The 27,717-nt window shown below is 43.4% G+C and overlaps 1 protein-coding gene and 1 pseudogene across 1 annotated transcript; both read left to right on the top strand.

The window, feature by feature from the left end:
- On the top strand, positions 1 to 27,676 carry Nr1d2 (nuclear receptor subfamily 1 group D member 2). Its single transcript, XM_052734036.1, has 8 exons — positions 1 to 142; positions 7,420 to 7,686; positions 8,941 to 9,029; positions 14,417 to 14,561; positions 17,174 to 17,802; positions 20,597 to 20,782; positions 22,939 to 23,149; positions 24,806 to 27,676. The coding sequence occupies exons 1-8, from the start codon at positions 127 to 129 to the stop codon at positions 25,000 to 25,002; spliced, it is 1,740 nt and encodes a 579-aa protein (XP_052589996.1). The 5' UTR covers positions 1 to 126; the 3' UTR covers positions 25,003 to 27,676.
- LOC128107733 (la-related protein 7-like) lies at positions 11,370 to 13,507 on the top strand (annotated as a pseudogene).
- Positions 27,677 to 27,717: the final 41 nt, after the last annotated feature.

The following is a 27,717-nucleotide window of genomic DNA, read 5'->3' on the forward strand; positions in this document are numbered from 1 at the left end:
CTGCCCTGCGCTTCTGCCGGGTGGCCCGCAGGAGCCGCCCGCGCCCGGTGCTCATGAGGCGGGCCCGCGAGCCCCGCCGCCTGCAGCCCCGGGCGGCGCGGTGAGGGCCGCACCCCGCCGAGCGCCATGGAACTGAACGCGGGTAAGAGCGGGAGGGAGGCGCGGGTGGCAGGGTCGCGTGTGTCCGGGCGGCCGTCCCTCACGTGGGGACGCCGGGATCCCGAGCCCGGGCTCCCTGCACGCCGGCCGCCCCCCTCACATGGCCTTGCCGCGCGGGCCACGTGCACGGTGTGTTTACGTTCGGCAGCGCGGGCGCCGGTTGGCTGCGCGGGCGCGTGACGCGGCATTACATAATGCGCGCTGGGCGGCGGCGGGCGGGGACACGTGAGGCCGCGCGGTGACCCACATTCCCCGGGGCTGCAGGGACACGTGGGGGCGGCGCCGCCGGGGAGCCCACAGCCTGCGTGAGGCTCCGCCCCCGGGGCCTCCGCCGTGACGTGGCCGCGGTCCCGGGGCTCCCGCTGCTGCCCACTGCGGAGTCCGCCGCGCATGCGCACCTGCCCGCGAGGCCGGCTGTTGGTCCCGCCGCAGTGCGCGCCGCAGCCCGCGCGTCCCGAGGTGACCCCGGCAGGGTTGACCTTGCTGGGCAGGGAGTGCGTGGGTCATTCTCGAGCAGAGGCCTGCGGGAGCCCCGCAGGACCCTCCTCCGGACGGACCGCGTGTACTCAGCGTTCCGCCTCCCGGAGGACACAGTCTAGAAGTCCCCTCGAGCTTGGATTTCTGCATGCGGCTCCTTGCGATCTACGGCTGTGGTGATCCTAGAATTTCAGAACCTTGCAAAACTTTTATTTATATTAAAAACATTTTATCCTCGCACAAGAGCAGCGCTGAGGCGGGAGACCGCAGGAAGTGGCAGTCATGGGCTACGGTGTGAGATCCTAACTCAAATGCCAAAAGAGAACAAACAACCCTCCCCCCCCCTTTTTTTTTTTTCAGGACCGATTTTGCCTGACCCCAAAAACCATACTTCGTTTCTTGCAACATGGTCACAGAATAATACCACATTCCCTGCTCCCTTTTAATCTGTCCCCATTGATGGCCCTTACACCTGAAGCAAATGAAGTTTTCGTTTTGAAAATTTTGAGTTCTCTGCACCTTTTAAAAATCATGGCTATTGTAACAAATGTTTTATGAATTTTTAGACCAACGGTAAAAATAGTTTTAATTACTTACTGTTCTTAGTCATTGCCGCGTGAAAATACTCAATTATCTCTCATGGGGTGAACATTTTTTTCACTAGCAATTTAGAGGTTGGTAGAGTTAGCCTCTTCTAACCCCGCCCTCCACGTGAATTCTTCAAGTTCTAACTTCATGACGTGGTTGGGTCAGGTGGCTTAGAAGCTTCTCTGATTTGGGCCTTTGGAGGACATAATTATTTATGTTAGTCTTTTGGTGCTACAAATTGTGAGCATTTCCCAGGTGGCTGTTGACAGCTCCTTCCTCCCCCCAATTACAGTTCTTACTTGGTCCACTGTTTTTCTAATCGTGTTTAAATCCATGGTGCCCTCTGGGATGTAGCTCCTAGAAGTGAATAGACTGCCATGGAAGTGTGTGGGCATTTCCCAAGTTCCAAGTTAGACTCTTCTCTTTGCACCCTGTTGCAAATGAATTATTTGCAGTTTGCACCCCCTTTACACACACACACACACACACACACACACACACACACACACACACACACCTATTTCTCTTTGGCATATTGGTTTGCTAACTCACAGTAACCTTGGGGTCAGCTAGGACCTTTTCATGGGAAGTTTTTTTTTTCCCCCTGTGGGAAGTATTTTGAAGTTAGATTTTATCCATTGTTCAGAAATTGCCTGATCTGAAATGTAGAAATTTGCAGTTTACTGTCCCCACAATCAAAGGGTGGCAGCATTAGAAAGGTTGAGATCTACTGACATAGGGAATCTTGAAGTAGAGGGATCTGTTGTGAGGAGCTTGAAGGCGATAAGGTATGGATCCACTCAGTTTGTAGAGTAATAGGGTTGTGGCTGAGAAAAGGGTCAGGTGCCTGTGTCTGAGTCCTGATGTCAGCATTCTGCACGCCCGAGCGGCTTCCCCACCTTTCTCTCTCTAATCCTGTTGCTAGTGAAGCTGGCTTGCTTTCCAGACACCAGATTAAACCTTGGCTTCCTTCTAGTGTGGTACATAGAAACCAAAATACTGTTAGTTTTCCATATTAAGATCTCATTTTTTGTAATCTTATTTAAAAATATCTCTCACAGCCACATACATCATTTAGCAGGGGATGCATTCTTTAAGATCCACTTTGCTCTTGATCTCTGCTCTGTTCACTGCTCATGTGGTCCTCAGCATTACACCGTTTTTGTGCACCACTGCTCACAGTTCTCCACTCATCTTTAAAGCTTTTTGGGGACATGACCATGTGTGCTCTGGAGCCCCAGACCCCAGGCACAGGTGGAAACTGAGTGCTTCCATTAGATCTATCCGACTCTCCTATGATGAGGGATCACTAATAAATCGCTCAGTGATAAGAAAGTAAGCATCCTTGGTGGTAAAATGTTCAGTTCTAAGGCACAAAACAGGCAAGTATTGCTGTGACTTGGCAGCAAGCCTCCTTTCCAGGAGGGGTAAGCCCAGGAAAGGAGAATGCGGACCTCAGGACCTCAGCCTGCAGGAGGGCGTTGACTCCTGGGTAAGCCCTGACTGGGAACCTGGCCCAGCTCCACTCCCCTTCAGCTAAAAATAGAGAGGACTGCTTGCTGCCTGACTTAATTTTAGCTCAAGGCTCTAAGAAGTGCATTCTGCTTGTTTCTGGAAGTGTTGGGATTTGCTGGATCAGGGATTTTACATTTCTTGCTTTATCATCAGAGACTGTGTGCACAAAAAATATGTATATATAATAATGCCTTTTATGAACACTTTCATTTTAGTCCTGCAGTTACTGGCAGATATTTCTGTCCTATGTGATGACTCAGGGTTGGTGAGAAAGAAACTTGCTTGCTTAGGTCTTCTCAGTGATCTTGTGTACTCACTCATTGGGTAGTTCAGTGACTTTTGAATCTGGTTCTGCTGCTTACTAGCTGCCTTAGTCAATCTTTCTCAGTCCCGACTTCCTTATTTGCATATGGGTTAATGGAAGTTAGAAGGCTGAAATGTGACCAGGAGATTATGTTCATTTCAGGGTTGACTTCATTACTGTGTGTGAACTTGAGAGTTTGATTTTCCTTTCTTCACACGGGGAGCTGCTCCTGTAAGCCTTACCTTCTAGGAAGTTACATTTAACCTCTGAGTTGCTAACCATGAGCTTGGTAGATTGCTGTGTAGAGGAGATGAGGACAAGAAAGTCAGTATTGGAGGTCTGACTGGAAAAAAGATGCTACTTCTTGATGGGTCCCAGTGATTTCAAGGTGCTGAGTACAAACACTTGAATCTCCTAAAGACTGGAGTTAGATGTGAGCTGGATTGATAAAAGGCCAGGGGTTTTCCTTATGTTTTATTTTGGAGTGTTTACAAAGAAAGTTTAATACCATCATGGCCCAAGCAGTGCTTTTGGCTAGTTTTAAGCAATCTGGATTAGCTCAGATTTCAAAAAGTTTATTTAGTGTGTGTGGTGTGTGCAGTTGTGCAGATTTCTAAAGGTTTGTTTCTTTAGTGTGGTGTGTGCACATGTGCAGAGGTCAGGAGGCTGCTGGCTTTTCTCCATTGCTGTCTCCCTAATTCCCTTGAGACACAGCCTTTCACTGAACTCAGAGCCCGAGAGCCCTTGTCCCTCACACAGGTGCTGTCACCCCCATCCTCCTTAGCCTGGCTGGCTGCCTAACAACCCTCAGTGATCTTCCTGTCTTGAACCCTTCCTCCCAGCCCTGGGGTCACAGTAGTACAAAACCACGTCTGACTTTCTTTGTAAGTGCTTGAGATCTGATTGCAGGTCCTCGTGCTGGCCCAGCAAGATCTCTTGGCCACTGAGGTACCTCCTTAGCCTGCCCGCCCCCACCCCCATTAAGTACCTTTAGACTGTTGTGAGACAAGATCTCACTTTATAGCCTAGACTGGCCTTGAACTTTTGAATCTTCTTGCCTCAGCTTCCTGACTTTTGGCATTATAGGCTAAATGTTTATTTCTAAGCAGAGGTACTCAGAAGGCCTTGTGAACATAAATGACTTCCAGTGTTGGTCCTGGGGAAGGTTGTCTCAAGGAAGAGCCTAGTTTTTATCCTCTTCAAGTAGTAGGTGTGCACTGAGTGCCTAAAAGTTAATATTTCTTACAGACAGCTGTGGGATACTCCACTGATAAGATGTTTTCCTTGGTATCATGTTCTGCAGTTTGCTGACGCTGGAATTTATGATGTGCGCTTCAGATCTCTTAAGCTTTTTAAAGACAGATGTACTTAGAGATTTTCTCCACACATAATGTTCTCCAGACAGAATAGGCTTGCAGGTTCTCATTGAGTTCACAGGGCATCTCAGATAATTGGGCAGTTACATTAAGTAGATACTAACCTTTATAACTGGCCAATTTATGGTTCTGTTTTGTTTTTCCTGCTTGCCTTGCTTTGGTTTTGAGGCAAGGACTTGTTATGTGTAACTCAGGAACCTCCTGCCATGCTTCTTGAGTGCTGGGGTTACAGGCACGTGTCATGCCTGGTTTTAGTGAATTATTATTTTGTCTTTAAAAGTGAAGTATAAGCTGGGTGGTGGTGGCGCATGCCTTTAATCCCAGCACTTGGGAGGCAGAGGCAGGAGGATCTCTGTGAGTTCGAGGCCAGCCTGGGCTGCAGAGTGAGTTCCAGGAAAGGCTCCAAAGCTACACAGAGAAACCCTGTCTCGAAAAAAAGTGGAGTGTAGGGGCTGGAGAGATGGCTCAGTGGGTAGGCCCACTTCATGCTCTATTTAAAGGACCACATTTGGTTCCTAGCACCCACATTGGGCTTTTTACAACTGCCAGTAACTCCAGCTCCTGGGGATCTGATACCCTCTTCTGGACTTCGGGGACCCACACACACTTGACATATATTCATGAACACAAACATAGGCACATAAATGAAGAAAACATCTTGTGAATTGTGTGCAGTTGATTTTTCACATACTGACAAGTTCCCTGGCAAAGGAGACACTTGTCTCCTCCCCTCTTTTGGGTTATAGCAGCTCCCTGAGAGCTGTGGTTGTTCTTTACTCCTCAGAGGTTTCCTATCTGGATGTGGGTGATTGGTGCTAGACTACACATCCAAAAGCTGATTTCAACACAATAGACTGAAAATCCTCTGCTTGTTTTTTTTTTTTTTTTTTTTTCCTCCTGTCTGTAAATTAAAGTATCTGAATTTGGGAGGGTTGTTTGAGCTCAACTTTTTGTTGTGTGGTTTATTTATATCATTATTGTGTATGTATGTGTGCATGTCTATGCATATATCTTGGCATGTGCACAGGTATGCATGTATGTGGAGGCTGGAGGCTGGTGTTGGGTGTGTGTGTCCCTTGATTGCTCTCTACCTTACATTAGTAAAGCTGGTTCTCTTGCTGAACTGTTGGGCTAGTCTGACTCCAGGAATTCACTCTCTCCTCCCATGCACATTGATTACAAGTGGGCCACCATGCCCACCTGCAATTTGTTTTTAAAATTTATGTTTATGTATGTGTGTGTATGCACACATGTACTCAGGGGGTCCCTGTGGAGCCCGGAAGAGGGTGTTGGATTTCTTGGGACTGGAGTTACAGGTGATGGTGAGCAGCCTGATGTGGGTGCTGGGAACTGAACTCAGGTCCTCAGCAAGAGCGGGGGAAGGTGCTCATAATGGCTAAACATCTCTGTAGGCTTTCCTGTCTTTTTACCTGGGTGCTGGGAATTTGAACCGTGGTCATCACGTGTGTCACAAGCACTTGGCCTGTGGAGCCTTCCTCCACCTCTTATTTTTTAAACAACTGATGAACACGGATTCCCATCTTTACCAAAATTGGGTCAAAGACAGACCAAAGAGCTCTTTTCTTTAGGGAGCTTTTTCCTCCCCCTTTTCTCAGTACTAAGGATTGAATCCAGGGCCTCATCTATGCTAGGCAAGCATGCTACCTCTGAGCCATAGCTTACATTTTTATTTTCAAGTTCATGCCTCCATTGCCCTTGAAATTCTCCACCTCCTTATGTGCATATATCATCTAGACAGTTGTCAGGAGCCTCACTTCCCTCTTGTATCTTGCATTGCTTGGAATCTGCTGGTCAGCGTGGATTTCACAAAGGCAGAGATGATGTTAAAAGTGTGTGTGGCAGGGTTCATCCCTGTAAAGTGTACTGAGGATTATAGTACTGCGTAGATGCTTATGGCTAGTCAAAAAATAGGTGAAAGCAGGCAGACAGGAGGTGCAGTGTGACTTCAGTACAGTGCTGGGGAAAGGTGACCGTTGTTTCTGCTGTACAATGAGGAGCCAGTGAATATTTGATGATGGAAGCAGAAGAAACCACAGTGGACCTTGGCAGAGAAGAGAATTACTTGTTTGGTCTGGGATTTGGGAAAATAATATATTTGGCCTTGGGGGTTACTCTTGCAGTATTTTATCTCTTTGAGGGAAGAAGTTTAAAATTATACCCTAAGAACACTTTTAAATACTGTCTCATCCTGAACAGATTATAGCTTTGCAGAGGCCCAGGCCAGTTTGCTGAGGGGTTGTGGAGGTTACTTCCATGAACTTAACTGTCCTGTTTGGGCAGACTGAGAGGATGTCTGGTGGATAAGATTAGCTTCTGCCTTACTGTTGTTCTTGCATAGTGTATCTTCTGCCAGTCTCTCTAATGTGACCTGTAACATGTTAGAAGAACACACAGTGTGTCTGGATCCTTAAGAACTGCACAGAGATGAGTGTGCAAGTGCAGTGGTGGGTGGGTCCAGGAAGGAGGTGGGCCCTGGACTCGGTGGGGAGTCATGTCTTCAGGGAGTGTCAGAGCAGCAAGATTTGGGAGCAGCAGCTGGGAAAGGTTTCCTGCATTAAGATAATGACCTTGTCTGCTATTCCAAATGGAACCCCTGCCCCATTAGTCTGTGTCTCAGCTAAGTGCTGGGAAAGCAGGCGCTGGAGTGCCAGGGAGGATGAGGACCAGTGTAGGGTTGTCCACAGTCATTTGCCATGAGGGCTCTCAGAAGCTAGGTTTGGGTCTGTTGTGTGCTTGTGACAAGCTGTTGAAGGCTTTCTCATGGTTACGTCAAAGAGACTTAACATAGCTTTGAACTTTGTGGAAGGAGTAACATGAAACAAGAAAAAGTCTTTTGGTGTAAACAAGAGTATTGTCAGTCATTTTTATTTCTGAAATTAGTGGCATTTCTAACAATTTAGTAAAGTATTGTATTTACATGAGTGAAAATCAAACATGTGCATCGTCTTGCATATGACTGTCTACTTGTACTCTTTCTAGGAGGTGTGATTGCCTACATCAGTTCCTCCAGCTCTGCCTCTAGCCCTGCCTCTTGTCACAGTGAGGGTTCTGAGAACAGTTTCCAGTCCTCGTCCTCGTCCGTTCCATCTTCTCCAACTAGCTCTAACTCTGATGCCAACGGCAATCCCAAGAACAGTGACATCTCTAGCATCGAAGGTGTCTTGAAGAGTGATCGCACAGATTGTCCTGTGAAAGCAGGCAAACCTGGTGTTCCTGGCATGACCAAGAGTCACAGCGGTATGACAAGTAAGTCTGTCAGTGCTTTATATTGTGGCCACTAGTGCAGAGGGGTTTTGTATCCCAGGCTTTCATTTGGGTACTCCTATACTTTACTCTCCCTCTGGTGACCATGGTCAGTGATTAGGCAAAACATCAAGTGATGGTTTTAGAAGTTTCAGCCAGGGTCTGGCTGTCATAGGGTTCGATGGCCCAATTATGTCTCTTCTTTTACCACACACTTGTAGGGACCTTTCTGCTGGACTCCTGGTACTGAGCATTGTTTCTGGTTGTGGGAAGGGTTTGCTTCCATGAAGCCGGAGTTGGGAACATTTGGGATTAGGAAATGAAGCAGGCTTGTACTGAGCAATGAGGCAACTTACCTGAGTGAGTGTGGGTGGAAAGGGCTAGCAGGGCTGGTAGAAAAGGCGTGGCGCTTGCCCAGCTCTTACTGTTGAATTGAAGCAGCGCAACTCAAAACCTCTGCACCTTTAACATTTTGTTCTTTCTCTGTGAAGCTGGGGTGCGAGCTCAGGTCTCATGTTCACTCTGTAAGCACTCTTCACTGAATTATGCCTTTAGCCTTCTTTACATCTTCTTTTTTGAGAAGGCTTACTTGCTTATTTGCTTTTTAGATTTATGTGTATGTGTGTGAGCCTGGGAGAATATATATACACTGTGTGTGTGTGTGTGTGTGTGTGTGTGTGTGTGTGTGTGTGTGTGTGTGTCTCCTTGGAGAGCAGAAAGAGGGCACCCCACCTGACGGGGTGGGATTGAATTACTTGCTATTGGTAGCTGCCATGTGGGTGCTGAGAATTGAACCCTAGTCCTATGCAAGTGTTCTTAATCATTGAGCCATCTCTCAGCGTCCCCTCACATTTTTCTGTTGATTAATCTCTCTGTTTGAATTCCTTTTATCTAGGAGATTTGTTTTCTTAGTTCTTGTTGCATGCATGGTATAAGGTAACTACAGATTTACAAAATTTCCGTGGATACCTAAAGTCATCAAAAAGGAAAAAGCCAGCTATCACTGGGGGTGCAGCTTGGTGCACCTGCCTAGTGTGGGCAAGGGCCTCTGGCTCACTCCCCAGTGCTGGGGGAGGGGAGAGGAAGGAAGACTGGTTTTCCTTTGTTAATTTGGTATAGAGATTTCTTTGCTATGCTACAAAGATACAAGTGTATTGTTTTAAAGCACTTGCAAATTGAATGAGATAAGATATTCAATTGGGAAAAGCACTTGAGTGATTCTTCCAGCTTTTTATTTCTTGTCTGTTTGTGCCCTAGAATTTAGTGGCATGGTTCTCCTGTGTAAAGTCTGTGGGGATGTGGCGTCAGGATTCCACTATGGAGTTCATGCTTGTGAAGGCTGTAAGGTAATGCAAGCTTTTATTTCCTACTACCAATCTAATTCTGAGACTAAAGAAAGTGGGTTAAGTTTGTGAATGTCCACAGTTTATTTAGAAGGGAGGAGGAATCAGCTGTTCCTCTTCAGCTTTAAGATTCTGATAAAAAAAAAAAAAAAAAGATTCTGATCAAAATAAATTTGCTGTCTCAGTTCCGGTGACTCGGTGTGGAGCAGTGGCAGTTCTGGCTCATTCACTGTCCAGTCAGGCACAGGCCTTCATGGTCAGGAAATAGGTATGAACCAGACAGTTGGGCTGTGGAGCTGTGCCGCCTTGTGTTTCACTCTTTTTGTGTTTTTTGAGATAGGGTCTCAGGTAGTCTAGGGCTGGCCTGGAACTTGCTATATGTGGTAGTGGAGGATGACCTAGTACTTTGAGTGTAGGGCAGTGGAGGATGACCTAGTACTTTGAGTGGAGGATGACCTAGTACTTTGAGTGTAGGGCAGTGGAGGATGACCTAGTACTTTGAGTGTAGGGTAGTGGAGGATGACCTAGTACTTTGAGTGGAGGATGACCTAGTACTTTGAGTGTAGGGCAGTGGAGGATGACCTAGTACTTTCGATCCTGCTTCAAGGGATGGTATTATAAGCATGGGCACCTTGCCTGTAAATTAAAATTGGAGTTAGGTCTTAGTCTGTTCTGTTTGCTGAAGCAGAATACCACAGGTGGGGTAATTTGTAAAGTTAATTTGCCTCAGAATTGTGGAGCCTGGGGTCTGCATCTTGGGAGGGCCTTTCTGTTGGAGGATGGAAGACATTGAATAGGGCAGACAGAGTGCTCATGCATAAGAATGTGAGCTTGATGTATAGAAATAAGCCCAGCTAACTTTTGCTGTTGTTGTTTTGTTTTGTTTGAGGCAGGGTCTCTATGTGTAGCCTTGGAACTGGCTATGTAGACCAGGCTGGCTTCAAACTCACAGCGATCCACCTGTTGCTTCTGGGATTAAAGGTGTGTACCACCATGCCTGGCTCCCAACTTACTTTTTCTAACAAATTCATTTTCATATTAACATTAGCCAGTTGAAGAAAGCAGGATACATGTGGTACATTCATAAAGCCCTACCTCTCAATACCATGGCATTGAGTGTTAAGTTTCTAGAACATGGTCTTTGGGGAACATAGTCAAACCATATCAGATCTTATCCTGTTCAGTACTGTGGGCTGGCAATAACTGCTAAGTATTTGCCAGAATGTAGTGTGCTCAGAAATAATGCTTGAGACAGGAGGATTGTTGATGCTAAACCAGCCTGAGCTACTTAGCAAGACCTTATCTCAAACACAAAGCAAGCAAAAATAAATAACAGCAACAAACAATACAATACAAGTAGAGTCAGATCATCTTGAATTCAAATGGAAAACTCAGGAAAAAGGTAATTTTTAAGTTGATTACTTCTAGTGATTGCAACCAGAGCCTTAGGTAGCCTCCTTAAAATGGCTCTGCTTCCTTACCTATGTCTAGGAATGTCTCTTTAAACTGACACAGCCCTTTTTCCTGTTACTAAAGTGAACAAGGTCAACATGTGTTCTTGCTGTTTTCCCACTGTGGCTAGGGTAGGAATACAGTTTGGCAGGATGTGGCAGGGCAGATATGATAAGGAGGAACATTCTTAATGAAAGAGCAAGTCTCTTTTGGGACAGTTCTAAATGAGTTGGATCTGGGAACTTTTGAATGACTAGTGTGTTCTGTAGCTGTAGCTGTTTTCTATGGTTTTTAAGAACTGTGTAAATACTATATATATTTTAAAGAAAATTTGAAGTATTTTTTAAGCTGAGTTCATTTTCACTTTACAGCTAGAAAGTAAAACCATGATCTGAATGAAATGCATTATATATTCTTTTTAAAAAGTATCTTACTATTTTATGTACATTCCTGTTTTGCCTACATGTATGTCTATGCACCTCTTGTGTGCCTGGTGCCCATGGAGGCTAGAGGAGGGTGTTAGATCCTCTGGAACAAGCATTACAAATGGTTGTGAGCTTCCATGTGGATGCTGATCCTCTGGAAGAGCAGCTGATGCTCTTAACTACTGAGGCAACTCTCCAGCACCATATTGGAAATACAAATAATTGATTAGTGTCTTGGTGTTATCTGTTTGAGACAGGGTCTTATGATGTACCCCAGGCTGGCTTAGAACTTAAAATCCACCTCAGTCTCCCAAGTTATGGGGATTACAGAAGAGTGCCACCATATCCTGCTAAATAAATGCTTTTGGGGCAGTGCTGGGAAAGAAACCCAAGGTCTCATACAGGCTAGGCAGGCACTATACCACTTAGCTACCTCCTAGCCCTCAGTGCCTTCTTAAAAATACATTGTTCTGGAGACGAAGCGCGTCGCTCGTCGGATGACGCGAATTTACGCCGACTCGAAGGCTTGGGGGACAGAAAGCGTGGAAGAAGGCAGTCGCTGAGCGTGGATTTGGGGACGCGAGCAGAAATGGAAACTGAAAATAAAAAAACTATGGAAGAAAGCACTGAGAAGAGAAAAGAAGAAAAAAAGAAACGCTCAAGGGTTAAACAGGTGCTTGCAGATATTGCCAAGCAGGTAGACTTCTGGTTTGGGGATGCAAACCTTCACAAGGACAGGTTTCTTCGCGAGCAAATTGAAAAATCTAGAGATGGATATGTGGACATCTCTCTTCTGGTATCTTTTAACAAAATGAAGAAGTTAACCACTGATGGGAAGCTAATAGCAAGAGCATTGAAAAGCTCATCTGTGGTAGAGTTGGACTTAGAGGGAACCAAAATCCGGAGAAAAAAGCCCCTAGGTGAGAGGCCAAAGGATGAGGAGGAACGCACCGTGTATGTGGAGTTACTCCCCAAAAATGTTACTCATAGCTGGATTGAAAGAGTATTTGGGAAATGTGGCAATGTGGTTTACATAAGTATTCCACATTACAAGTCTACAGGGGATCCCAAGGGATTTGCCTTTGTGGAGTTTGAAACGAAAGAACAAGCAGCAAAAGCCATTGAGTTTCTTAACAACCCACCCGAAGAAGCACCAAGAAAACCTGGCATATTTCCCAAGACAGTTAAAAACAAACCCATCCCTTCCTTAAGAGTAGCTGAAGAGAAGAAAAAGAAGAAGAAGAAGAAAGGCAGACTAAAGAAGGAAGACAGTGTGCAGGCCAAAGAGTTAAGTATAGACACCGGTAGCACGGATGTGTGCAAAGCTAAGAGACCAAGGACGGCCTCCGAAGAAGGCTCTGAAGCAGAGATTCCTGACGTTCCAAAGCAACCTGCAAAGAAAAAGAGGAAACGAGACAAGGTCGAGGCATCCGTCTTACCTGAAGTCAGAACAGGGAAGAGGGAGCGAAGCAGCGCTGAGGACGAAGACTGCCTCCCCCCCAGGCCAAAAACCAAGAAAAGGACTCAGAAGGATGGCCTTAGCGAAGCTGCTTCTGAAGTCTCCAAGGAAAGCAGAGACTTAGAATTCTGCTCTACAGAAGAGGAGAAAGAGACTGGAGACACAAAAGGTGACTCACTCCTGAAAGTGAAGAGGAAGCATAAGAAAAAACATAAGGAGAGACATAAAATGGGAGAAGAGGTTATACGTTGAGAGTGTTGTCCAAAACTGAGTGGATGGATTTGAAAAAAGAGTACTTGGCGCTGCAAAAAGCCAGCATGGCTTCTCTGAAAAAAACAATATCTCAGATAAAATTGGAGTCAGAAATGGAAACAGACTGTGCCGCGGCTGCTGAGTCTGGAGTGAATAATGGGAAAGCAGTCGGCCCTCCAGAGTGCTGCACCCAGGAGAAGGCCAGTGCACAAGGTCCACAGTTCGTGAACGGAGTTATTGTGAAGATCACGAGCACAGAGCCTCTACCTGGCAGGAAGCAAGTCAGGAATATTTTGGCCACAATCTCAGAAGTTGTTTACGTTGATTTGCTAGAAGGAGATACTGAATGCCATGCCCGGTTCAAAACTCCCGAGGATGCTCAGGTGGTAATGAATGCACAGACTGAAATTAGAAAGAAGCACTGTTGGAACCTCGAGGTCCTTTCTGGTGATCACGAGCAGAGGTACTGGCAGAAGATTTTGGTAGATAGACAGGCCAAACTTAATCAACCTCGGGAGAAGAAAAGAGGCACGGAGAAGTTAATCACCAAAGCTGAGAAGATTAGACTGGCCAAGACTCAACAAGCCAGTCAGCACATTCGGTTCTCTGAGTATGATTGAGAAGGACGGCAGCTCCCTTTGGGTTTCCCTTTCTGGAGCGTTCTTAGAATGCTAGGACTGCTTGATGGATGTTCTACTGAGTTCTACATTAAAAAAAACAAAAAGAAACCTTTGTTCCTCAATGTGTAAATAAGACTTTTCTTAAAAACAAATGAATTATATGTCACAGTTTTTTTTTTCAATGAAGCTCTTACTTGTTGAAATTATGCAGGTCAACTTAATGATTTCATAAATAAATGGGTTTTGAAAATTAAAAAAAAAAAAAATACATTGTTCTTAGCTCTTCTGTTGTTTAAACCAAGTATATAGTATCATAGCAGTAAGAAGCAAAAGTGTTATATATGGTCAGTATTTAGCAAAGATAGATATGTGTAGTTAGTTATAATATTGGGGGAAATACAGTTTGAAATGATTTTGTAGTTTTACTCACGTTTTCTGTTCTTTCTGAGAACATTGAGTGAGGGGGTTGATGAAGACCTGCCATAGAGCGTGTGCTTAATAGTTTGTGTAGTCAAGATAGCTGTTTAAAGTCATCTGCTTGGGAACTCTTTCTTTGGATGATCAGCTGGCTATGGGCATGTGCTGTAACATGGCTGCTGACATGTGGCTCGGGACATCTACCGTGTGTGTAGGCTTTATTGGTGTCAACAGGTAATGATCCAGAAATGACGAAATTCTGCTAATGTCACATAAGGTTCTGTTCCACTGTCAAACTCTCAGCTTTCTGAAACTCAATATTTATATTTCAAAAGCTTTGAAAGCTAGATACGGTGGTACAGGCTTGTTATCCGAGCACCTGGGAGGTGGAGGTGTGAGGATCAGGAGTTCAAGGCCATCCCAAGCAATATAGTGGGTTCAAGGCCACCCTGGGCTACATGAGACCCATCTCCAAAAATAAGTTGAGAACTTGCTTTCAAGGTAGAGCATGTGGATACAACTGAGTTCTAGCAGCAGGAATGCTTTATAAAAAGGTACTCTTCAGCAAGAAGAGGAATTTTGTTTGGCTGGTATGTGTTGTATCTGCTGATTGATACCAGTAAGTATCCAGTTAAATTCTGTGTCAGGATTTTCTTTCTTTGACCTGGGCCCAGCTCCACAGACACTAGATAGATGGGGGAATAGTTCTTGTGAGAACTTCTTGCAGCTATTTTTACATGGATGGATAATCTTCTTTTATTTTAGGGTTTCTTTCGGAGGAGCATTCAGCAAAACATCCAATACAAGAAGTGCCTGAAGAATGAGAACTGTTCGATCATGAGGATGAACAGGAACCGATGCCAGCAGTGTCGCTTCAAGAAGTGTCTGTCAGTGGGAATGTCAAGAGATGGTATGTTCCCAGTTCAGAGAGTTTTTGTAAAGTGTAAAGCTGGTCATTGAGCTGTCAGCAGGTACCAGGACCTCTGACGTTGGTATTTCAGGAAGTGACTTGTGGATTGCAATTCATTATGGTGGGTGAGGGCTGTCATCTCAGCAGCAGCTGTTGGCATGACTCCTTTCTAGTTACTTCTTGTAAATCGACCTCCATTTTTTTCTAAGTGATTTTAAGTTTTTCTCGGGGTCGGGGGCAGGGGAGGAGGATTTATTTGGTGTAGAACGGTGGTACCAAATCAAAGCACTCACTGCTTTTGTAGAGAACTTAGGTTCAATTTCCAGCATTCACATGATGGCTCACAACTGCTTGTCACTCCAGGGGACTTGATGCACTCTTCTGTCATCTGTGGTCTTGTATAATATTAGAGGGAGCAACCTTAATATTACACTTCCCAGGGGCTCCGGAGAGAACTACGAACGGCGGGAATTATTTTCAGGAAATGAATCTAAGTACAACAAGCTCTTTGTCCATCTATTTTATTCCTCTGAGATAAAATCCTATCTATACAGCCTCAGTTCTGTTCTTGTGCCTAGTTCCATTCTTGCCTGATTTCTCTCTACCTTTATCTACTGTTCCCTCTAAGTTCTATCTTAATTCTCTCGTCTTAATTCTGCCTCATCTAGGTACTTCTCATCTGGCTTTTCCTCATCTTCCATCTCATCCACATGTTCTCTCTGGTCAAAATCCTCCTTATCTCTCTCAGTTCTCTGTCCTCAAGTTCTCCACTCCTCTCTTCCTCTTCATCTCCTTATACCTCTAGGTCCTCTCAAGTCTCTGAGGTGTTCAGTTATAAACCCAAGCAATAGCGATCCTCTGCCATAGCAAGGTCACCAGGCTTGAATTCTTACGGGGTCATAAAGGTAGGTCAGAATTTTCCTCAGGCAGTGACCATCAGGCTTCTTTTACAACCCCAAATGGGAGTGGTAAAAGAAGAGGTCAGTTGAGTGCTAATGATCGGTTAGAAGTGGTTAGGTAAGAAGTTAGGGATTGGGGAGGGGGGAAGGGAGGACAGGGGAATCCATGACTGATATGTAAAATTAAATCAAATTATAAAATTAAAAAAAAAGAAGTTAGGGATCTATAGGTAAGGTTGTATAAGAAAGGAGGGTCTCACCCTAAATAGCACAAGAAATAAAGCTATCAGCCTGACCTAGGAGACCGGTGTTGTTTCATTTGGCCTTGGATGCTTGATAGGTATTTTAGATAAATACACTATTAGGAGTTCTAGGAAGAATGTATAGCATTACAAGAAAATCACTGTAGGAACCAGCTATTATACATACAAAAGCTAAAATATCACCAAGACTTCTTAAGCCATGGCTTGACCTTTGGAAAAGTCCTTGACTTTTCCAAGTAATAGCTTTTATGATAGTAGCTGAATTCCATTACATTTTCCTGTGGCTTGCAGCCCTGTGGTACATGGTGTTCTTATATACATGCAGGCAAAACATTCATACACATAAAATAATATATATGTGTGTGTGTGTGTGTGTGTGTGTGTGTGTGTGTGTGTGTGTGTGTGTTATATACTATATATTATGTATTACACTGCATAGCCGTAGTTGATCTGCAACTCTCTATGTAGACCAGGCTGGCTTCAACTTATAGAGCTCCACCTGTCCTTGTCTCCCTGAGTGCTGGGACTTTAGGCAGGCACTATCATGTCTGCCCTTAATTTTTTTTTTTAAGATGTATTTTTTTGACTTTGTCTTCTTGGTTCCTTGGTATTACTAGGGAGCCCATTTCTTATTTACTTAGATTAATTTACTTCAGTATATGATTTTTTTCCCCCCTCGTGTACCTACACGTACCATGTGAGTAACTAGTGCTTGTTGAGGCCAGAAGATGGTGTCAGATTCCCTGGAACTGGAGTTACAGATGATTGTGAGCCACCTTGTGAATGGTGAGAACTGAACCCAGGTCCTTTGCAAGAACAATGAGTACTCTTAATTGCTGAGCCATCCTTCCAGCCCCTTATTTACTTATTTTTACATCGTATTTATTTTGTGTTTGTAAGTGGGCATGTGTGTACCCTGGCCTACATGTGAAGGTCAGAAGACAGCTTTTGGGAGTTGGTTCTTTCTGTGTGGGTCACCAGCTTGGGTGCAGGTTCTTTTATCTACTGAGCCATCTTCTCAGCTGTCTTAGTCTTTTTAAAAATTGTTTTTGCGGTGGGGGTCTCACTGTGTAGCCCTGGTTGTCATGGAACCCACAGAGATTGTCCAGAGTGCTGTGTGGTGTGTCTGTCTTTAATAAGGTCTTGGTGTGTTCTACATTGTGGTTCTCATTAGTTATTTTCATGTTTCTTAGATTTTTGCTTAGAAAACACCTAAGAACTACATGTAGTTCTTAGCCTTGTTTTGGGAAAGAAAACAACAGGACGTTTTCTCCTTTCTCACTTCCTTTGCTGTATCAAGACCAAATTTAGAAAACTTAGTTCAAGGACATATAGACATTCTTGACTTGTAGGACAAGAGGCCATGGCTTCCAGAGGTAATTTTGTGTCATTATTTCGTATAAGTTGAGCTTATTAGAATATAAATGCTAACTATCTTTCTCTTCAATAGCCGTTCGATTTGGCCGGATTCCCAAGCGGGAAAAACAGAGAATGCTAATTGAAATGCAAAGTGCAATGAAGACCATGATGAACACCCAGTTCAGTGGCCATCTGCAAAATGACACCTTAGCGGAGCGGCATGAACAGTCAGCCCTACCAGCTCAGGAACAGCTGCGGCCCAAGCCCCAGCTGGAGCAAGAAAACCTCAAAAGCTCTCCTCCTCCCTCTTCTGATTTTGCGAAGGAGGAAGTGATTGGCATGGTGACCAGAGCCCACAAGGATACCTTTCTATATAATCAAGAGCATCGAGAAAACTCGGCTGAGAGCATGCCACCCCAGAGAGGAGAACGAATCTCCAGGAACGTGGAGCAATATAATTTAAATCATGACCACTGTGGCAGCGGGCTTCACAGCTACTTTCCCTGTAGTGAGAGCCAGCAGCATCTCAGTGGACAGTACAAAGGGAGGAACATGATGCATTACCCACATGGGCATGGCATTTGTATTGCAAATGGACACTGTGTGAACTTCTCCAGTGCGTACACTCAAAGAGTCTGTGATAGAGTTCCAGTAGATGGATGTTCTCAGAATGAGAACAAGAATAGTTACCTGTGCAACACTGGAGGGAGGATGCATCTGGTATAGTGAAATGATTCTTTGCTCGCCTTTATCAAGGAAAGCTTGGAAGGTTTTCTTTTGGGTGGGGGGGAGTGGTATGCTGACTTGGGAGGTGGGTCAGAAAGCTCAAAAGTGATTCTAGAAGACTCTGTAGTATTTTCAGTGAAATAATGTTAATGAGCAATGCTTGTGGAGTAACTTAATTTCACAGAGCAATAGGTACAAGCTTGTGCTTTCATTACTACTGTAGGGTTAAGATTTGTATAAAATACAATTCACACAGAATTGATCCTATAATTCTTGGAAGTCTCTTTGGAAATTTAGGTGTTATGATCAGTTAGTACTTCATTAGCTTTGGGATCTTTCTCAAAAGGGTTGATCTTTTTAAGCTTTTTTGATTTCTATGGAGAGGGGTTTTGTTGCCCTTTGTGGGGACAGTCTTGCTATGTTGCCCAGGCTGGCTTTGAGCTCTTGGGTTCAAGTGACATGTGGATCATTGGGACTTCAGAGTACATCACTCCCTAGCAGAGAGGTTTTTTAGCCTCTTTAGATATGATGTTAGAAAGAGCTTTGGAGATAGGTATTTTATGGTTTCAGAATTAAGGAATAATTTACTTGCCTAATTTCTAAGATTTTATCCTGAGATAAGTTAATATTATTCATATCATTCAAATTTGTTACATCAAATTCAACATTCTGCCCAAAAATACGGTGTTCGTGTTCAGCCAGAATTTCATCAAAACAGCAGTACTATGCCATTTCCTGTTTAAACCATGAGGTCCTTTGATAGTGCTTGTGTTGTTCAACTTCCAGGTAATTAAAGTTTTCTTTTTTTCCATCTTAAAAATAGTTGATTCTACCCCAGTCTTTGAGTTCAGTTTTCTTTGTCTCTTGCCAGTGTCTGAGTGCAGGTCTGGAAGGTGCCCTTATACTTGGTTACCTTGTGTCTTGGTTCTTCCTCCAGGCACTTGGAGACCTCAGGTTCTGGTTTCATATCAATCTCCAGGTTTAAGAATCATCTTATTCCTGGATTCCTATGGGTTTAATGGAAATTTAAATAAAGGCTAGTTTTAGTAATAGACTGTATGGTACATGCTTCATGTCTCTTTAGTGTTGCTACAACTTCTTTGGCTTCCCTCAGTTCCTGTTTGGAAGGTGTACCTGGTATCCTGTCTGTTTCTTAGCTAAGCTGGTGGAGGTCCCTGGTCACCATTGTTACTGAGATAAAGGACCAGTGATCCTCTTAAATGAGGCACCTTATGCTGCCTTCCTTTTAGAATGTGCAGTGTGTTTGTTCACTGAGGAACAAATGAGTTCTGAAATAGGAAGTAAGTAGAGTTTATGACCTCACTTGTGTTCGGATAAGGCACTGAGCCTCCCAGAGGTTCTTGTACTCAGGAAAGAATTATGAACTGAGATGCAGCTTTAAAGATACAGACTCCGGGTCATTACAATTGGCCATAGTAACCAGGGTGAGAAACAGATGGGAAGATTTGTCCTTAGAACTTAAAGCACCTCAAGCCTGGGTGAGGTGGCAGCAGTGTTACAAGGTACACTTAGGCCTGTGCAAGAGGGTTTTGAAATAGCTTGTTTTAGACTGTTTTTCCTAGGCTACTTCTTAAACATCCATAGCTGTTTAAATTAGGTTGCCTTAAGCCTTGAGATGGGGTTCCTGTGGTCCTGGCTGAGCTGGAACTCATAGAGAGTTCCTGAACTCATAGAGATCTGCCTGCCTCTGCCTCCCTCGTGCTGAAATTAAAGATGTGGGCCACCACACTTGGTTTACAGGACTGGCTGGCTTGCCCATTCATTCATTCATTCATTCATTCATTCATTCATTCATTCATCCATTCAAGGTCTTGTGGTAGAGCCTTGACTGGCCTGGGACTGTGTAGACCAGGCTGAAACTCAAAGAGATTCACCTGCCTTTGCCTCCCTAGTACTGAGATTAAAGGTGTGAGCCACCACTCCTACCTTTACAAGGCTATTTATTTATTTGTTTGTTTGTTTTCAAGAAAGGGTTTCTCTGTGTAACAGCTCTGGGTGTCCTAGAACTCGCTTTGTGGACCAGGCTGGCCTTAAACTCACAGAGCTCTGCATTTCTCTGCCTCTTGAGTGCTGGGATTAAAGGTGTGTGCCACCACTGCCTTGCACAGGCTTTTTAAATAAAAGGATATGTGATTTCTATTTTATTTAAAAAAATATATTATTGTTTTTTGTTTTGAGATAGGGTCTCACTGTACACTTAAGGTTGATCTTAAACTCATTGTGTGTACCAGTTGGCCTCAAACTCAGAAATCTTTGGGCTGGGTTTAAGCTTAATATGCCACCACATCTGGCTATTTTTATTTTTAATTAAGTGTATGTGTGCGTATGGATATGTGCACGTGTGTGAAAGTGCCAGAGGAGGCCAGAGGTGTTAGATCCTCTGAAGCTGCAGCTAACAGGCAGTAATGAAACTCAGACATGTGTGCTGGGAACTGAACTTGGGTCTTTGGAAGAGCAGTATTTACTCTTTACTGCTAAGCCATCTCTCCAGCCTGAATATGTGATTTGTAATGCCTTCATTTGAAAGTGTTTACCCACCTTACGTTGTTTAGGATTCACACATTTTCTTATGTATGCTGACATGTGCAACTGTCTTTACTGCTGAAGGCTTCCTGTGTTGAGGTGAGGTGCACACAGAAGAAGGGTTATTGGAAGACCTTGCTTGAGTTAGTTGTTTCATGTTGAGGTTTCTCACGATTGAGATGACACTTTTGAATTCTTTGTCACCCTTCACAATTTAAGAGTTTTTCTATTTCCTGTAAATTAGGTTTGTCCTATGAGCAAGTCTCCATATGTGGATCCTCAGAAGTCTGGGCATGAAATCTGGGAAGAATTTTCAATGAGTTTTACACCAGCAGTAAAAGAAGTGGTGGAATTTGCAAAGCGTATTCCTGGGTTTCGAGATCTGTCTCAACATGATCAGGTCAACCTTCTGAAAGCTGGCACTTTTGAGGTAGGTTTTATTTATCCTGACTGTTGACACAAAGTCCATGTACGTAATTTTTTTCTTTTTTAAAAAAATGTTTATAGTTCAGAGTCTCAAACTAACAAAACAGTAACTATCCCAGGGCTTCGAGAAGGGACAGGTACATTGAGCTACTTGGGACTGGAAGTGTTGAACTCTGTACCCAGCATGTGAGTTCCAAGTTCTTGTGGTGGTTTTAGGTGTAGACTTACTGGGTTTTGCTTAGTGGGTATTTAATATGTTCAATACAGAAAACAAAAGGAGAATAGGCTGGGTTGGTGGTGCATGCCTTTAGTTACAGCTTTCAGGAGGCAGAACCAGGCGGATCTCTTGGGTTCCAGGCAAGCCAGGCTACGTAGTGAGACCCCGTGTCTCTAAAACAAACAATTTCCCCTCCCCTGCCCCCCAAGAAAGGAGACTGGAATATGGCTTTTCTTTCAAGAGATTGTAGACTCTTTAGGAACTCAGTAGACATCCCTGTGCTGCCTTTCTCTTGGTTCTTGGGTACTTGTTCTAATCATTGTTTTTGAGACAATGCCTCAAATTCCCAATCTCCTGTCTCTGTCCCCAGTTGATAGAGGTATGCCATGATGGCTGCCTGTCACTGCCTACCTCACTTTCCCGTCCAGCTTCTTCTGCACAGAGGCTTTGTGCCTGCATGTGGACTGCCATGGCTGCCTGTTGTGTAGATGGGCTCTCCAACTAGTGGCCTCCCAGTGGTAGCTCTGACATTTTAGGGGGCGGTAAGAAGTGAACATCTAGTGGGCCAGACCTTTGAACTCTGAGCAGTGTGAGAATGGGACTGAACATGTATTGACTCTTTCCCCCTGGTGAGTCCTCCAGAATTAAACCATCAGGCATTCCGGGGTTAAGTGCTGGCCTACGTGGAATGTGCCTGGATGGAATGATTTCTAGGTTTGCTCCCTCTGCTGAGTCTCGTTTCCTTCTTCTTTACCCCAGTTTCACATGGGCCACAGAAGCTTTTGTGTCAGGCTCTGCTTCCTGGACCACCTGGACCAGAACATAGATGGACCGTTTTGATAATAAACCATCGATAGAATAAGCAAGCAGCAGCACAGATTGGGCCTTTTAGTTTTAAGGAATACAGTGAGACTGAAGTTGTCAAGTCAGAAGGAAGTCAGTGATTGACTCAATCAATCCACTTGTTTTGGGAGGGGTACTTCTGGCCCAGAGAGGTGAAGAGACTCTTGGAGTGACTGGGCTTTTGACACGGGTCCTGGACTTCCTCAAGATTTGTGTTCTTTCTGCTTTCTGACTGCTCCAAAGTGATTGGCACCATTATCACAGGAGATTCACTCCCTTTTGGGTTGTCTGGGCAATCCACCTTTGCTTGGGGAATTGTCGAAGAAAGCGCAGTGCACCTTCAGTTGTAAAAGAGGCATGTAGACAGTGGGATGGAGGGAATGCTGTAGTCCTGAGACAGTCTTGACTGGCTGGAGTAGCAGTCAGTTGCTGTGATGGCTATCTTTAGGTAGACTCTGGGTCTTGTAGAGGTCTAAGTAGGGCTTGTGTGCTGCGTTTCCCTTGACTGCCTTTAGTTTTTTGAGGGTTCCCAGTGATGCTCTGTTGAAATTTTACTTCTCTCGGGGCATAGACACCTGAAACATGCTTGGGACCCTGAAGAGTTTCTTGAATGCCTTTGATCAGACTCCAGTTACTAACTCAGTGACATCATTGCTCACTTTAATTTTATATTTGCATTTCTGAATCTTTGCTTAGAGGGCTAAAGAGTCTTTAGAATCTTGCCATTGCTATCTGGACTTTTTTCTGATGTTGGGATATTTATTGGTTTTGTGGAGAATTTGCCTTTAAAGTGGTTCTAACCGGACAGTGGTGGTGCATGCCTTTAATCCCAGCTTTTGGGAGGCAGAGGCAGGCGGATCTCTGTGAGTTCAAGGCCAGCTTGGTCTACAAAGTGAGTTCCAGGACAGCCATGGTGGTTACACAGAGAAACCCTGTGTTGAAAAACTAAAAAAATTAAAATAAAGTGGTTCTAGATATAAATTCAGCTTCCCTTTTATAAAATTTCTTTTATATGTAGATGTTTCTTAACTGACTTGACTAGTTACATTGAGTTTTATGAATGAACTTCCCCAAATACATTTGAATTTTCTGCCTTCCAGGTTCTAATGGTACGATTTGCTTCATTGTTTGATGCAAAGGAGCGGACTGTCACATTTCTAAGTGGGAAGAAGTACAGTGTGGATGACCTGCATTCAATGGGAGCAGGAGATCTGCTCAGTTCTATGTTTGAGTTCAGCGAGAAGCTGAATGCCCTCCAGCTCAGTGATGAGGAGATGAGTTTGTTCACAGCAGTTGTTCTGGTATCTGCAGGTGAGCAGGCTGGCTCAAAATCTGGTTATGCCTTAATTAGTGACTGAGAATTTCATCCTTCTGTGCCTCAGATTGCACGTCCTGTTAGAGAAAAGGGTTGTCTCATAGGAACCTAGTATGGGGTTACTTTCTGTTTGAATGAGTGACCAGGGTGTCTGAGTCCTTATGGTGTTTCCTCATGACTCACAGTGATGTTTCCAGTTTCCCTGGCACCTTGCATTTAGGTTGTAACAACTTCTCTCATATTTCATTCAGACAGTAGCCCTTAAGGTGCAGGTTGCTCCTCTCAGTGGCCGCATTTTACTCATTATATGGGAACCAGTAAGTCTAGCCTTCTTATTGTTTAACTTCTGCACAGTGACTGTGCCTTAATCTACTACTATTTCAGCCAGCAATTGTGACCCTGCAGTTACTGACCCACTTCTCTGATAGCAACCTAGCCTCTCAGGCTGCAACCTGGTGGGAATTCTGTCCCTACAGACATTAGCTCTGCTGCTGCCACTGAAGGTAGCTTTAACTGTATCTCTTATCATTCTGTTTATAAATAAGATTCAAGATTCAAAGCCTGGGGTGAAAACCTGCTAGCTCGGAGAGGTTGAGTAGCACTTAGCTAACCTTCTCTCCTTGCTGGCACCTCTGAAAGAGAGCATCTTTCTGCTCCACTAAAGAAAAAAAAGCGGTGCCACTCCAGATCCCCCCTACTACTTCCAGTGCATCTCTGTCTCTTCCAGATGCCCTCTGATGCTCCATGACTACTGTCTGTCTAGTTGCTAACTCAGCCTCCTGACCCAAGGTTGATTTTATTTAATTAACACAAATACAAACTAGGGGTTCACAGTGTGATCGAATATCCCCCAACACCCTCTCACGAGGAAGGGACAACACAAGGTGTGATACTAGGCTAGGGATCTGCTGTGCATGTAAGTGGGAATGTAGTCCATATATGGTAAGGGTATATTTCTGCACTACATTATTTTATCTTGCCAATTAGAAGCAGTTGAAGTTAGCATCAAATTTAAATACGGAAAAACTCTGGGTAGGAAAGGTGGTTCAGCAGTTAAGAGCAATGGCTGCTCTTCCAGAGGACTAGGGTTTGCTTCCTAGTACTCATGTAGTGGCTCACAACTGTCTGTAACTCGAGTTCTAGGGGATCCAATGGGTCTTCTGGACTCTTCAGCATCAGGCATGCACATGGTGTACAGACATACTTGCAAGCAAAACACCCATATACATTAGAAAAAAAGAAAAATCAGAACCTCTAAACTTTATATGAACAAAATTCCAACTACTAAAGAATTCTTGATTTACCAAATGTGCGATATATGCAGAATAAGCACCTATAAAACTTCCCATTGAGAACTTTTCCTTTTTTTTTTTTTTTTTTAAATTTGAGATAGGGTTTCTCTGTAGCTCTGGCTGTCCTGGAACTTACTTAGTAAACCAGGCTAGCCTTGAACTCAGAGATCCGCCTGCCTCTGCCTCAAGTGCTGGAAGTGTGTGCCACCATGCCTGGCTGAGAATTTTTGCATTTTTAAACTTGTGTTTGTTACAGTGTGTAAAACCCTATTTTGAATTTGGTAGTTATCAGTAAGTAGGAATATTTATTGCTAATATGTCCGTCCCTTCATATTTCTTTCTTCCTTCCTCCCCATTAAGATCGGTCTGGAATTGAAAATGTCAACTCAGTGGAAGCTTTGCAAGAAACGCTCATCCGTGCACTAAGGACCTTAATAATGAAAAACCATCCAAATGAGGCCTCCATTTTTACAAAATTACTTCTAAAGTTACCAGATCTTCGATCTTTAAACAACATGCACTCTGAGGAGCTCTTGGCCTTTAAAGTTCACCCGTAAGGCCTTGAAACATGAACTGATGCTAACTGTACATTTTATGCTAAGATTCTTATTTATATGTGTATACTATATGTGGAATTAGAAAAGACTTTAGACAGTGCCAGGCTCTGGGCTGTCTCTGTAGTCAGTTACCAGTAGCTGTTTGATGAGAACTCATTGCCATGTTAGACATTGGCCCTCCCTCCCCTGTAGACCAATCAGCTGTGTTGTACTTAGACTGGAGAAGTTACACTGAGTTATAGTCACACTGAATGTTAGACTTTTTCATCTGCCAAAGCCAAAATACCATTTGATCTCCCTGTGGTATAAATCTAACACACACTGCAGATACTGGAGGACGTAGACATTAACCCTTTGTGCTGAGAATCTTGCTGTACCACGAGACTGAAATGTGGTAAGGGAGACTGAGAGCCAAGAGGTCTTTACGTGTTTGGATTTTGCTCTACAAATGTCAAAGTGCATGGTCCTGGTAGTCCCTGGGTTGTGGAAAATGATAATTGATATCCATGAAGCATATTTACCTCTTGGGAGATAGGCACTATGTAAATAAGGTGAAGTTTTTGTTATAATTGCTCATAATAATATTCTTGTCTTATTTCTAAGCATTTCTTGGAAACTGTTTGACAGTCCACACCAATCTGTTCAGGGTTCCTGCTCCAAGTGGGGGACCCTATTGATAAACACATATTCCAGGTTTATGGACACCTCAGATAGTATGTGTACATAGTGTGTATGTGAATATAATTATATATAAAATCTTACTTCACAATATTTTAAACTGTGAAGAACTTTATCGTACAATAAACTTAAACAAGAGGTGTCAAGGACCCAAATTAGGTGCATTTTACCTGCTGCTGCTGATGTATAACCATTGCTTTACGACCTTTAGGTGGTAGAATACTGAAATTATGCTCTATTTTTGTTTAAGCAACATTTAATGTAAAAGTATGATGGACAGTCAAATCCAGATTTCAGAAAAAAACATGTATTTTAGAGTGCATCTTTGGTGTAAAATCCGCAGTTAAAGACACTAGGTGTTTCAGAGCATTTCAGCTTTCTCGCTTGTGCTAATAGAGGTGGTATTGCTGCCTCTTACCTGCTGCAGGTGGATGGAAGATTTGGATTCTGTGTGGAGGATGAAGTTTTGTTTAAGGAAACTTCGTTACCCTGTTGGCATGTGTGTGCCAAGTCCACTTTTCTTTCTTTCCCTAAATAACACTACAGGGATTTTGTCAAATTAGATATATTATAATTTGAAAAACCTTTTAGTGGGTGACCTGCCTACAGGCTTAAAGATCATGGTAGGAGAGATAGCCAAAGTTGAAGATTCCTGAACATCCCCCCCAGCCCCCCGGAAAATAGCAATTAATTATACTCTTTGGGTAAAATTACTTTCTGTGTAATGTTTGGATTATGTGAAATTGTGAAGATGTTAAGAATATGCTTGACTATTTTAAGCCTGTTACTTTTGTGACATGTAAGCAGAATGCCTTATTTTGTAGTCTAACTTGTTGCTACAGGATCTGAATTTCTGTGGCACAGTTAAGAGAGCTTGAAAAAGATAAACCCTTGTTGTCAAAGAGGAAAGCCGATGGTGTGTCTGTCATACAGTAGGGACCATAACTGCTGTTTACCTTCAGTGGGTATGGCTTTCATGGGATATACAACTAGGTTTTGTGAATCCTTTACATGATAGCATTATCCTTTTATATTTTTTTTCTAGAATAAACAAATGCATAGTTTTCTTCTATGGGGAAATAGAGAGCTTTTTGAAATAATACTGAAAACCTCAAAGATTATGTTGATTCTTCATTTTTGCCTTTGACATAAGTGTCTTTATAACATGTATCTTTAAAGTAGTTAAGTCTTTGGGAATATGTAACTAGAACTGTTAGTATTGCTTGTAATGCTTTAGTTAGGGTTAGTATATACATGTACACACCTAAATATAAGCATGTAGATTTGCATTTTGTCTCGTAAAATTTTATTTCAATAAATTCTTCCTATAGTAATGGGAAACAAAATCCATAGTTCATATGCCACATGTAGTATTTCTGTATTTGAAAGTTGCCCAAATACGAGCATTCTAATTCAAAATTAAACCAGCAGCCTAATACAAGCACACTCTTTGATTGAGTCATGGTTAAACAATTAATAAATGACATCAGCCAGATAGGGAACTTCTGAGTCAGTGGGAAGGGGGCACTGTTGATAATAATGTACTGTATGAATTAAGTGATGCTTTAACTCTGACTTTATGGTTCAAGGTTAAAATATGGGCATTATGTCACCAGACTTATGGGCATTATGTTAGCAAGATGAACCATTTTTTTTTCCTGTGCTTTTAGTGTGTCTTTACATGATCTGAGAGAGGATTCCAGCTTTCAGAGAGCAATAGCTGAGGGAATAGAGAGACATTTTGGGATGAACTTTGTTATTATGGTGATGGTTTCATTGCAGATTAAAATATTTCAGTAGATTAGGATTATATTTCATCTACATTCTAAAAAATTACCATTGTGATTGGGTCAGAATTGATGTGTGTTATGTAAACATTGCAAAGCAAAGCTGTGAGAGGAGTTCAGATAGATGTATTCCTGTGCACGAGAGCAAACACCTGTCTCAATTGTTTTTCTCTTTTTGCAATATAAAGTTTGCTGAATGTATAAGAAGAGTTTACTGCTTTGCTCTCTCTGTTCTCCCAGCAGACCTGAT

The sequence above is a fragment of the Peromyscus californicus genome, unplaced genomic scaffold (assembly GCF_007827085.1).
Source record: "Peromyscus californicus insignis strain IS unplaced genomic scaffold, ASM782708v3 Scaffold_12__1_contigs__length_115047231, whole genome shotgun sequence".
NCBI lineage: Eukaryota > Metazoa > Chordata > Mammalia > Rodentia > Cricetidae > Peromyscus > Peromyscus californicus.